Raw genomic sequence first — 13,103 nt, 5'->3', positions numbered from 1 at the left:
TGAATATACACTAGCATACAAGGACCCTATGTACATTAATATTCTCAGTTTTTAGAAACGTAAATAGACTAAGTCCCACAATTAAATTTCAAAAGTTTTTGTTCTGTAAGTAAAAATTATTAACCACTGATGTTAGAGATCTTCTTTTAATAGCAGTATCCTTGATAACAAAAAAAAGTTGTTTTGATTTTCAAAATGTTAAACATGATGCTAAACAAATCCTGGACTGTTAATAAAAATTAATGATGTATTAATGGATAAGGAATTTTGATAATAATTGATACCCAAGTGTGTTTCTTCCACAGAGCTATAGAGATTATATGCATAAACACATATATATACACGTATAAGTATAAATTATATGCATACTATATATACACATTATATATATATACACACACATATATATATAATTCATACATATACACTTTCTTAGAATTTAGCTTTATTTTGAGAAGCTAACCAAAACAGTGGAATTTATTGTCAACTTGAATACACAGAGGACATCATCAGCCTTCCTCACGGCATAGCTTGTTAGCCCAAACTTGTTACTTCTAAAAACAGACAGATTGGGAGGATGAAAATTCTCCTTACGTGTGCTAAGTAAAGCCCATTTTATTTTTTTCTTTTTTATAGTATATCTTCTATAGATAAATTTCAGAAGTAAATTTTTACTTACTTAGTACCCATTTTGAAAGGCCAATCTTAAAAACATCTGAAATTCACTCTGTGTTAGAGTGAAATGGATAATACAAATATTAGTACATGTACCAAAATCACAAGGTAATAGCTTTGCAACCTGTTTCCCAGAATCTCTAATACAAGCAGAAACAGAAAGGTGGTAGCTTGTCAAAAGATAAAGTATCTTGGAAAATTAAGACTTTAACTTCCTCTGTCAGCTGGTTTCAGAAGGATGGCTTAGAAAAAGGAGGTATGATTTAGTTTATAACATTGCTTTATAAATTTCTGCTAATAATGGCAGTACAGTATTTTCAAACAAATTTATACATGGTAACTCCCATATGTAGAAGTGTGTTTCCTTGATTTATGCTATATTTAACTATAAAATGAAGAATTGGAGTCACGTACACAAAAATTATTTATATCTTTCCCAGAAGTAGTGCTTGGATAATATTAAAATATAGAATCAAAGGACTAGAAAAGACTTTAGGAAGGTATCCAATCCAACTTTGATGTCATGCTTCTACATGCACTATTATTATAATAGTAAATTGCTGGCCCCTACACCTATACTTTGACTAAAATTTATTCTGAAATCTCTATAGACTTAAAAGGGGAAAAGGGCAAAATTTTACCCAAAGGATGGATGTAATATTCCTAATTGATGCTGTTTCTTTCAGCTCTATTCAGTGTTTTATTCCTGTGCATCAATTCCTAAAAATATGCTATTAGCTTCTGTCCTTCCATGTTGAGTACTACTCTCTGATTAGCAGCTAGTTATTGCTGTTTGTTGGACCTGCCTTATAGGTGTTTCTGTTTCTTTGCTTTTGTGTGTTGCATAAATTTGCTAATATTTTGTGCATTCTCCTGGTTCCTCTCAGAAATCAAGTGCCGTTCAAGATCACTTGTTTTATTTCACATTGTCATTATTTTATTTCTTCCATGTGACATAACCCTTCTTTAGTTTTCTACATACTATATACTATATACTAATTTCATGGTTATCTTGATGTTAACTACTTTCTGACCTGTCAGGATCTGCAAATATAAAATAGCAGATGTAGATTTCAAACTAATGAACTAACAGATTAAGGATTTCCAGTTTTGTCTTTCTTTTTAGGCATAATGCTTAAAATAATATCAACTAATATAATGACAAGCCTGATTATGTTGAAGTGAACATACACAGTAACAGGCCGAATAGTCATTAAGACATTTTATTTTGATATCTGACTTATTTTTAAAACATGCAGTTTAAAAATTTTCCATTTACTGATTTGTCAGTTTTTCTCATTTGATATGTATTTCTTAGTTAAAAGATGCCAGTACTTGATTATTTACTAATATTTTGGTGCATAATTTTCTTAGTGAAGCTAGTATGTTAACCTCAGTTTTGCATTTCTATCCAGGTGTGTACCCACAGTAATTGTCATTTAGTATTTCTCTAAAGGTAATTGGAGTCATAAACATCTTGGTGTACTGTTGCAAAACAGGGGTGTGAGAAGCTGCCTCTCTGTACTTAAAGACTAAAGCCTTTTCCTTCCTCCTCTGCTAAGAGTCTTTTTCTCATGTCAGCCTTTTTACTTGGTGGGTTTTTTTTCCTCATCAGAGAAAATTTGGAGGGTCCTAGATCCTCAACTTCTTTGGGATTTACCTACAAGATTCCAGTATGCTCTTAGGCCTAAAGAGAGAATTTCTAATAAGAAAGTCCTTTGATTAGACTCCTACTTTTTTCTTCATTTCTTCCTTCGTGGAATAGAGAGGATAAAATACATCTCTGAGAGTTTTTCTTTCCTGGGGAAAGTAACGCTTTTGAGGAGATGGTAGCTTTGGGTTATTTCATTTTATAAGGAGAGTTAAGTTTCTGCTTTAAAGTATAAAGGCTTCAAAGTAAATGTCTCAAAGTTCTTAGCATTTATTTTCCTCACATTATTTATCATCAACGAGCTTTGTGGCATTCTCTCTACATCTTTGTCTTTGATAGATTTCAGTGCTTAAAAAAGCAGTTTTTCCTTTGGAAAATTCCAAGCTAAAAATCAAACTGTATTCTTCCCTTCCCAATTCTCTAGGCCTATCAGTTGTCCTCTTTCAATCTGGAAAGAATTCCCTGTCTATTCACCTCAATATCTCCTTTCCAACTTGTTTTCCAAGTACGATATCCTTATTGTTTGAATCAATTGAAAAAACAACGTGCTGACAATGAGAAAGACCTCCTTCCATCTGGCTTTCCCCCCTTCTGCCTATTAGCATTCTGAGGGACCTCTGTTTTCCATTTTGGATAGAATTTCTCCAAATTTTGAGAGATCCTGAATCTTGTCTTATCTACCCAATTCAATTAACTTTTTTTGACTGAAAATGAGGGGACTTAGGGATATTTACTATGTAGTCATTATTTATTTAGCAATTATTTTTGCACTGTCATCTCTGATTTCATTTTCAAATATGGCTCTAAACTGAAAGAAAAGAAATACAATCAAGCATACTTAACTTTGGAAGAGTTTTGTCCAATTCCAACCATATTACCAGTGACATTTAAATTCACAGGATATTCTCCCAAAAGATATCTATATTAGGCTAAATATGTAATCTAATAATACTAATTTGAATTCTAGATTTGGGGAATAAAAGCAAGAAAGAAAAAAGGATCTTTCCCAACTTCACCTTCCCTAAGAATAGGGTTAAAGAGAATGCCTGTTTACCCAAACACTTAATCCAATTTGTGGAATTTCCAACAGTATAACGTAACATAAAAAATTGAGGCAATGTGAGGAAAGATGTTTTGGCTTAAGGAATTCAGCTTAAAAGCAGCTAATTCATACTTGAGAGTGTCATTCTTGGTTTTCACACCTTCTTTCCTTCTTCATTTCTGAACACTTCGGTACTCTTAAAGCTCCATGTTTTTCACAATGGTTCCTAATAACAGAGTGCGCATTTGGAAGTATGAAGATAAAGAACCAGGATAGCTTTTGCTTTAACATGGAATTTTATCCTTTTAATCCTCAATTTCTTTTCCTTTATATATTTTAAATATTAATAAAGGAAATTTTAAAAGATGATGACCATGCAGAGAGTTACCTTTGTGTCTGATTCCTAAAAATAAGATGCAACTGGAAAGGATATGTTAGTTAATACACAGCATTTTTTGTACATCTATATCTCACTAATTTCAAAAAGGCTATCCAGTTTCCTCAAAGAATTCCATAGGTGCAACCCTAGACAATAATGAAATACAGACCTTTTGTATTGCGCTTTAGCAGATTTCCATTTTTGAAGTTAAAAACTTCTTTTAAAGATTCTAACTCTGACTTAGGATATAAACCTAACACTGTTCAACTCATTTAATACATTCACTTGCTTCCTGAAAATTAACTTTCTAAATCATTGTCACCTTTACTTAAATTTTGTATACCCATTACAGAGAATTTAGCTTTTTTTATTTTCCTCTGACTGATGAATTATTTGGGAAAATATTCAGAATTCATTGTAAAGATTGTTTCTTCATATAAATAATCCAGTTGATATACTATCTTTATTAAACATCTTTCAAACCAAACATCTTTTACACACTCTAGGTAAAAGTAACCAACATATAGTTTTCACTGACATGATTTAATCTCAGCTCATGCAGTTTCAAAAGAATCTTGTCCCTGTTGTTAATAAAGTACAGTTCGTTCTATTATAGTAAGACAAGCTTGCAAACAGGGTCTGTCTGAATCAGATCATGTATAAGAATGCAACTTCATCTTTTCTCACAGATAATTACATTCCCAGAGACTTGCCAAGTTCCAATATGAATACTAGCTTAACTTTCTGTAACATATGATTATATAGATTCAGAATTAGGAATCCTTGTTCTCCAGCACATATTTCCTCTTTAATCTCACTCCCACCTTCATTGATGAGCAGCAGACAAACTTGATTTGATTATCTTTATAGAAACCAAGGCTTTTTACTTTAGACAAGGTCCTCTGATGTTTTATCATATCAAGTTCTGCTTTCACTTCTGCTCCTTGTAGTAGTCAGAAAGTTCTTGACTTTGCTGATCTCTGCTCCAAGTTCTTATTATATGTGGGAATGATATATTTATCATTCAAATCAAGACCCTTGAGAGTGAAGGGGGTACCAAAAACAATTAAAATCATTTAATTTTTGAACTATGCACTTATTGACCAACAAAGAAGTTTATCCTATTAATAAATCTATAAGATCATTCTATTCAAAGACTGTTTCAAAACTGAAATTCTAATAATGCAACAGGCCTAAACCTAGACTGTCCCAGGGAAATTGGGATGTAGGTAACTCTATCAATATGTACAAAATGAATGTAACATTAAACTGGTATAGTTTAGTATAGTATAAAAGGATTTTCAAAAAGTATAGTCTGAAAGGCATTAAACCATAAAAGATAGGCCTGAACTCCTCTATTACTTTATGGTTTAACCCGTTTAACCCTTGAAGCTTTATGGTTTCTGGTTTAGCTATTGATACAGCTATATAAATAAATTGAATTATGTTTAGGTATAAGCCTGTTTCCCTATGTTATAAACATGAAATCATAGAATCATATAACTTAAGAACTAAAGAATCTACAACTGTGGAATAGCCTTAAGATATTAGTCTTAAAATATTGGTAACTTAACCTGTGTAACTAAATTTCCTATATAATTACTAGGTCATCTTAAAGAAAAGCTTTGGTTAAGTCATTAAAGATTGTTTAAAGTCCATGATAATATTCCTTATAAAAATTCTGTTAACTTTGTTGATGATAATCTATGAAGTCATGCTTAGAATATCACATTTTGCTTACTATATTATTCCAAAGCAAGAATAGCACCTTATATTTATATAGCATCTTACAATCTACAAGCACTTCACATATGTTATCTTGTTTCATCCACTCAATATTTTTGTGAGATAATCAGGCAACTTTTTATAAGAGAAGAGAGTCTTAGGTTAAGAGAACTTCCCAAGATGACATTACTATTAAGTGGTAGAACCTAGGACTTCTGATTACTAATAAATTGTCACCTGTAATCAAGCAAGTCCTGTCTAGGGAGTAGAGGGCTGAGAAGGGAAGGTCCGTAGAGAACACAGTACTTTGCAGAAATAACTTTTGTCTCATCCAAGAGTTACGGACCATCTTTTGTTAAATCGCTAAAATTAAATCTTACACAAATTAAATCTTAGACACAAATAAAATGTCTATTCTAATCCCTTAAACGTCTGGAAGTCTGGATCAGAAAATATTTCAATTTTAAAATAAACAAATTATGATACCATGAAATTGTTTAATCATGCTTTTATCAAGTAACCTAAGTATGAACAGTTTCCTAACCAAAATAATAGAAATAAAATTACCCTAGAATTTAATTTGTTAGATTGTTAATCGAAAATTTTCTTTGAGTGTTGTGCAATTCAGTATTTTGGTAAATATAAGAAGGAACACCAGGTGAGAAAAAATGCCTTCTAAATTATCCAAAAAAAACTTTAATCCCTCTGAGATAGCAAAAAATATATATAGGCAGTGCCATCTACTCTTTATATTTTGGGAACATGGCACATTTCTATATTTTTTTTTGAAAGCAGAAAGTCCACCAACAAAAAACAATGAAACTTTGGTTGCTTTTCTTCTTCCTTTCCATTCTTCTTTTAACAACTACAATATAGGTGTTTATCAGTCTTTGTCTAGACCCTCCATGTAGTGTTTACTGTTTCAGAAAGGGTTATTCTAGTTTAGTTTTCTTTTTTACATCCTAATGACGAGTACCAAACTATCACTTTTTATATTGATAAAATGTGTGTGGTGCTAAGATAAATGAATCATTATCATAATTGCCTACTGAAATCTCCTTAGCTCAAGAATTATAACGGTGCCTAAGGTTAAGTATAGCCTCATGTCATTGGAGTGAATTTTCTCACACCACTGATTTTGATAACTCTCTTTCACTTATTTTACAATACATCATAAATGTTTGTTTTCTGGTTAGAAGACTTTCATAACTTCACAAAGTATTTTATTTTTCCTTCTTCTCCCTAAAGCCCCCCAGTACATAGTTTTGTATTCTAGTTGTGGGTCGTTCTAGTTATGGCATGTGGGACACTACCTCAGCATGGCCTGATGAGCAGTGCTATGTCCGCGACCAGGATCTGAACCTGCGAAACCCTGGGCTGCCGAAGCAGAGTGCGCAAACCTAACCACTCGGCCATGGGGCCAGCCCCTCACAAAGCACTTAAAGCGATTTGAATAAACTCTTTGTAATTGCACAATTTAAAACATTTTTAAACCTAGAAGCATTTAGGTCTGATATGCCATAAAAAATTACTCATTGTTTTTATGACTGACTTTTGATAGTTACCTATTCTAGCATTGGCAAGTGGTTTCATTGTTAGTAGACACGCTCAGTCTTGGTGGGTCAAGAGTGACGTTTGTGCCCAAATCATGGAAAGTACAACAGTATATAATCAACTATGCCTCTTTACAGAAATTTTACTTATCTTAGAAGCTTTGGTTTGCTTCCCTTAACTTTATGTAAGTTGGTAGTTATGTTTTTAGAAGAACTACTAGCATACTTGGTATTAAATTTCTGTTGTCAGATTCAGGTTGGGCAGTTGATTTGGCCTATGTCCTACTTCTAAAGTTTTATTCAGCTTTATGAGATAAACTCAGGCTCCTTGATGCCTGCATTCTTCTTGAATCACAACATGCAAACTCGAATCATTTAAAGCAGGCAGAGCAAATGATGAGATTTTTAGGCAAAAGCATTTGGCTCAACACTGGCACTCTGAAGCCAGTCATTATAGATAACTTATAATCCTATACCTTTAGTCATTATAGATGCCTTAGCTGAAATTTTCCCATTCTCAAGTGTCTTGAGCAAACAGTATCTCCAGCAATCTTTATGTTCAGCAGTGGATCAAATAAAATTCATTTGTTGGAACACAAAGGCTATTCACTGGATGTTTTACTTAACAGTAGATAAAATTTCATGTTACTTTATTGACATGCAAGTTTATGAATAATTCCCTGATTTTCTCTGGACAGTTGCTTTCTCAACCATACGATCTGACTCTAGTTTTGTATGTCACTAAATACAAAAATCTTTTTTTTTTTTTAACAAGTCGTTACCAAAGTTCAGGGATGGCACAAAGGAAGTATAACGTAGTAATTTAGAAGTACCATTAGATTTGGCTCTTCTCAGATCCTTTGTAGTGAGTCTTTCTTATAGCCCTCGGATGCTTCCCTCTCCAGCAGCAGTTATAAGGTAACCTACTCTTTCTAGTGGGAATTTCCTAAAGCACACCTTCTCTCCTCAGAATCCAGGCCACTTAATATTATTTTTAAATCTTTCCCTTAAGTAATTGTAAAATAAAAGCCATTTAAAATGCATTAAAACCCTAATTTTCTTTAAATCTCTTAATAGGAACCAAGGTTACATTCTGTGAGAAGAAGCTTTTCTCAACCTTCATCTGTAGGTTTGAAACCTCGATATTCTCGAAGCCCACACTTTCATCCTAGAAAAGATTTCAGAGCAGAGGATTCAATTCTTACTCCATCTTCCTCTACTGATTCTGTTAAGTAGAGTCTTGGATAACTATTTTATCCAATAATAGAAAACAACTAGCCCCGTGTATGGTCTGCTAACAAATATGAGGGTGTTGGATATGCTTAAGGTTAAATGTTTTTGCTTTTTAAGGGAATTAAAGAAATCTTGATAGCCAGAACATTGGAGGTACAGGATAAAATCATGGTTTCCTTTATGAATCCACACACACTTAAGTAACATAGATTTTTAATCTATAACAATCAACAAGATTATGTCTATAAAACAACAAATATCTTGATAAATTTGAAAAATTTGGTCATCATCTGGCTATCTTATCAACATGATAATGTCATATACAACCACTTAAAACATCTTTGGTGTTTGGATTTTTCAGTTTTATTCCAGACATTTCATATTTCTAGACATAGCCATGGTATATACAGAATATACCTAGCAACAGGCCATTTGTTGTAATATGGTAAATTTAAAAAAAAAAACTTGTTAGGGAGATGTGTATAAGATTCTAGCTTCCACATTATTTTGGTTTCACTATGGTTAGGTTTATGTATATTTTACCTATATTAAATGTTTTTGATAAAACATTTCAAATTCTTAGTTTACATTAGAAATTTTGACAGACATTAATACATATAAAAATCATTTGTGTGTGTAATATCTGGAAATCTGTCATATTACGACCATTTATTTTATACCAATTACCATGGCCAAAGTTGACACTGTTCTTAAAAATACTTAGATATCTCCCTACCTATTTCTGGCTCTCTTTTGTCATTCATCCAAGAAGTATAAAGGTTCTTAAGCATCCTGGCAAGTAGAAGCATTCACTGCATATTTCATGTCAGATTCAAGACATATTTCTTCCTTTAACACAGTGACACTGTCAATATTCCTTGTTATGTTTCATTCAGGTCCTAGTTTGTTAGGTTTCTAGGCTTTCAAAACATTAACTTTGACTGAATAAAACTTACCCATAACATTATATTTCACCTTTTAAATACAAAGAAGCTATGATTATCTGCTCTTACAGAAGTGAAAAAGTTTTTTTATAATTAAAAAAACTTTTTAAAATTAAAACATGGCCATGCCAACTTTTTTAAATGTTGCCTAATATATATCCCAACTTTCTTCTGTAAAAACATTCTATTCCTTTTATAGAAGATTGGATTATTAAAAACAATTAAAATAGTTATATATAAATAAGCAATATTTAAAATCTGATTGTACAATACTAGGAGTCTTATTTTTTTCACTATTTTAATTTCATGTCCACTCCAAGAACTAAAGCTGATTTGCACTTCTGTTGGGAAAGAATAAGAACTATATATTAAAACCTTGTTATAATATTAGGAAGATGATTAACCCAATTATGAGTTAATTTTTTATCCTGTCTCATAAAGGATAGTGAACAATCCACTGATATATATGTTTTGGGGGAATATCGCCAGAATGTTTCTGGGCTAAGATATTTAACTTTAAGAATAAAATGTGATAGTGTAGTTATATTAAAGAATATTCTGGCACATTCTAAGGCCACTCCATCTATTGAAAATATTTTGCTACATTTATTTTAAAAGTAACATGCTGTGTGTTGAGGTCTGATGTTCTATAATTAGAGCCCATGTCAAAAGTCTTATGAAACAATCTATTTAATATTCCATTTGTGTGGTGTTTCCAGTGTACCTCTTATTCCTGTATTTATTATTCAGGCTTAGGCTTATTCATTACATATACCAGGGCATTTTTGTTCTAAAACTTTTATAAATTTTAAAGAGTCCACGAGTAATTGTATTTTGCTTCAAAAAAAGATTTACATTTGAAGTGTTTTTCTTAGCTAATTTATTTTAGGCAATTGTGCTCTTTACCAAAATGTATTCATAGACTTCCACAGTACATTCATTCAAGTCTATAAAGATTATATTATGTCATTTTTCTCTCAGGCATAAAGTATAGAAAAATGAAGGTGGTATGAAAATTCATTAATGTACCCTAAAAAAAACCTATTCTGCTTAAATTGTGATATTTTGCTCTTATTTTAGAGATAATATACCATATCCATGATAGCAAAAATAGCTTTAATAGCTACAAGAGATCAATGTTTTAGTTTTTAATTATCAGGGCTCTTTTTACTACAAGTCATGATGTAAAAATGAACAAAGTGGGCCAGCTGCAGTGGCCTAGTGGTTAGTTCAGTGTGCCCTGCTTCGGTGGCCTGGGTTTGGTTCCCAGGCACGGACCTACACTGCTCTGTTAGTGGCCATGCTGTGCTGGCAGCCCACATACTAAAAAGTAGAAGAAGACTAGCACAGATGTTAGCTCAGGGTGATTCTTCCTCAAAAAAAAAAATGAACAAAGATATGGAGACTAAATCTTCATCCTTAGCCTCATACAGTTCTGAAATGACCAATAATAGTATATAAAGGAAATGTTTAATTAATATAAAAAGTATTGCCTAAAAAAGCATATCTTTTCTTCCTTTGATGTTTTGAGAAAACATCTAAAGGATACTAATTTTAAAATACACATTAACAATTAGCAATTTTTAATACTTTCAATGTGTTTCTTGCTAATCATTTTAGGATCTTTGTTTTTAACATGTCTAACTTTGGTACCAAAGCAAAGAAAGCCACACAATATCCATCTATATAACACATTTTTAGCAGCACATAAAAGAAACTTCCTAAAATCCTTATTAGTATCTGACCTATTATGCAAACTATTAAAAAAAGATACTAATACATGTAAATTTTTCCTGCCCTGTATGTACCCAAATACTGTTAGTAAATTTAACTTTAGGATTATTTTATTCAGGCTATATCCGACTGTTTGTAAGAAGAGATTTCAATTAAAATAACACCTTTAATATCCTCTGTCTATGCCAAAGGAAAGATAAAAATAAACTCAGCTACAATCCTGTTTACCAAACAGATTTTTATGCCCGTGCCCTAGCTATGAGTCTGTCTTTAGAGAACGACTTCTTTAAAACTCTTGAACTCAGACTTAACCTACCTTCACACACTGAATATTTAAAACACATACCTCTACAGACTTACCAATGATGGGTTTTCATAACTTGGTTGAATTTGGCTATTCCCCTTATCACTACACTCAATGTTAAGCAATAAGTTTTCACTATTTTCCCTTCATTTTTCAATCTGAGATCAGGTTGATTTCCTAATTTTTACACTTAGCTAAACTTGGTTATATATTTCTGTTGCTTTTATGTCCCAGAACTGATAGCTCCACTTTTAGATGGTCTCCATGGATTATGGAAAAAGGAAGAAGTGCTATAAACTCTTCTTAGGATAGAAAACTAATTTTATGACATCAGTTACATCCAAAAATGTATTACTTAAAATCTGTTATGAATTAACTACATTCTAGAGGCTGATTTTTATGTCAACATTTCAGTAAGAAACAACTTTGTATTGTGAGGATTATTAACAGTTTTTTTATACTAGGTCAGACAATATCATAATGAATGTTAAAAAATATTTCCTTTATGTTCAGCAAAAAAATACTTTCAGATCTTAAAATGGCTTGAAAATCCAACCATCAGCTTTCATGCAATTAATCATACATATTTTCAATAATTCATTTTATTTTAGCACTTAGGATTTTCTTCTATAATGCCAAAAAAGGCTCCTTACACGTTGTAACTTGATTTATCTAAATACATTCCTGTAATGAGTTATAAAATGAAACTGAACTCAGGACTATAAAGCTTTGCTTTTTAAAAATGTAGCGTTTCCATAAAATAAGTTTTATAGAAATTTAAATATAAAACATTAATGCAGTAATTTTAACTTACCACAACTGAAGATTCTTTGCTTTATGAAAGCCTTTATAAATTCCTTTAGTAAATGATTTTTAAAGGTAAACTAAAAAATGTTACCTAGGATATTTTTTATAATGCACCAGTCTGATTCTATCAGCAAGTCATAATCTACCATGCAAAAATTACTGAGAAAGTACCCATCATGCCTTGCTTAACTGTGGGACTGTGTAGCTTAAATTTAAACCGAGTTCTGAAGAAATTATTTAAAACATAGAATAAAGATGTAGATGTTCTTGACTTTCGAAGTTAGCGAGGACTTTAATACCTTTGGATACATTTTTAAAAATACAATTTACATGATAGCCAAGAGACCTATATAAACATAGGTTTCATCACATTTCTTTAAGGTGTAGTCCATGTCCAACACAACAGCTACATTTCATAAAAAATGTAAATATGATAATAGAGTATTCTTTATGCAATTCATAATAAAGTCTTTAATTTTTGGAAGTTAGAACATGTCTTGACTGTCATATATGAGATATAATTTACCAGGAATTATCCAGTATGTAGGATTTTAGCTAACGGGGTGGTATTTGCTTTGGTAATAACTGGAGTCAAGGGGCATCTAATCTGGTTTCTGCAGGCTTGTTAGGAAAGATGTCATAAGAATACCGTAATAAATGTTCAATAAATTCATAGAAGTTAAACTGTTAAAACAGATGAGTCTTTTAATAAGTTCACCTGTATTTAAACTGTATGTATGAAATGAAAGAGTTTCAGTGTTTGTGACCTCTAATAAAATTCTCTGGCTTTGTTACAATAATAGTTAACTGAAATAAAACTTTTGATTATTGATATGCTTTCATGTTTAGAGATAAATGTGTATTTAAAGCAAAATCTTATTTCAAAATACTTAGATTCATGAATTTATGACAACATACTTTCACTTAGAGGAGTACTGTTGGATTAAAGAATTTGGAACACTGTTCTGAAAATAAGAAATAAAATAATCTTAAGGAAAAAGAAAAATAGAGACTATAGAATTATTAAAATTTTTAATAATTTATACCAGCACACAT

At 31.6% G+C, this 13,103-nt stretch overlaps 1 protein-coding gene across 3 annotated transcripts in view; it reads left to right on the top strand.

Moving 5' to 3' along the window:
* Positions 1-13,103, top strand: part of BOLL (boule homolog, RNA binding protein) — a 96,013-nt gene that overhangs the window by 55,490 nt on the left and 27,420 nt on the right. Inside the window, exon 12 of one of the 3 annotated variants that reach the window (XR_011528503.1) lies at positions 8,103-12,876. The exons of 1 other annotated variant lie outside the window; for it this stretch is intronic. Coding sequence is in view for 1 of the 2 variants with exons in the window: in XM_070580496.1 (XP_070436597.1) it covers positions 8,103-8,261 (159 nt within the window). In the remaining variant the exon portion in view is untranslated. Of the gene's footprint in view, positions 1-8,102; positions 12,877-13,103 lie in introns of those variants that run through there. One more of the 3 variants, XM_070580496.1, reaches the window with a different exon arrangement.

The sequence above is a fragment of the Equus przewalskii genome, chromosome 17, assembly GCF_037783145.1.
Source record: "Equus przewalskii isolate Varuska chromosome 17, EquPr2, whole genome shotgun sequence".
In the NCBI taxonomy this organism is placed as follows: domain Eukaryota; kingdom Metazoa; phylum Chordata; class Mammalia; order Perissodactyla; family Equidae; genus Equus; species Equus przewalskii.
The sequence above is the reverse complement of the archived record's forward strand: the minus strand, read 5'-3'. Positions and strand labels throughout refer to the sequence as shown.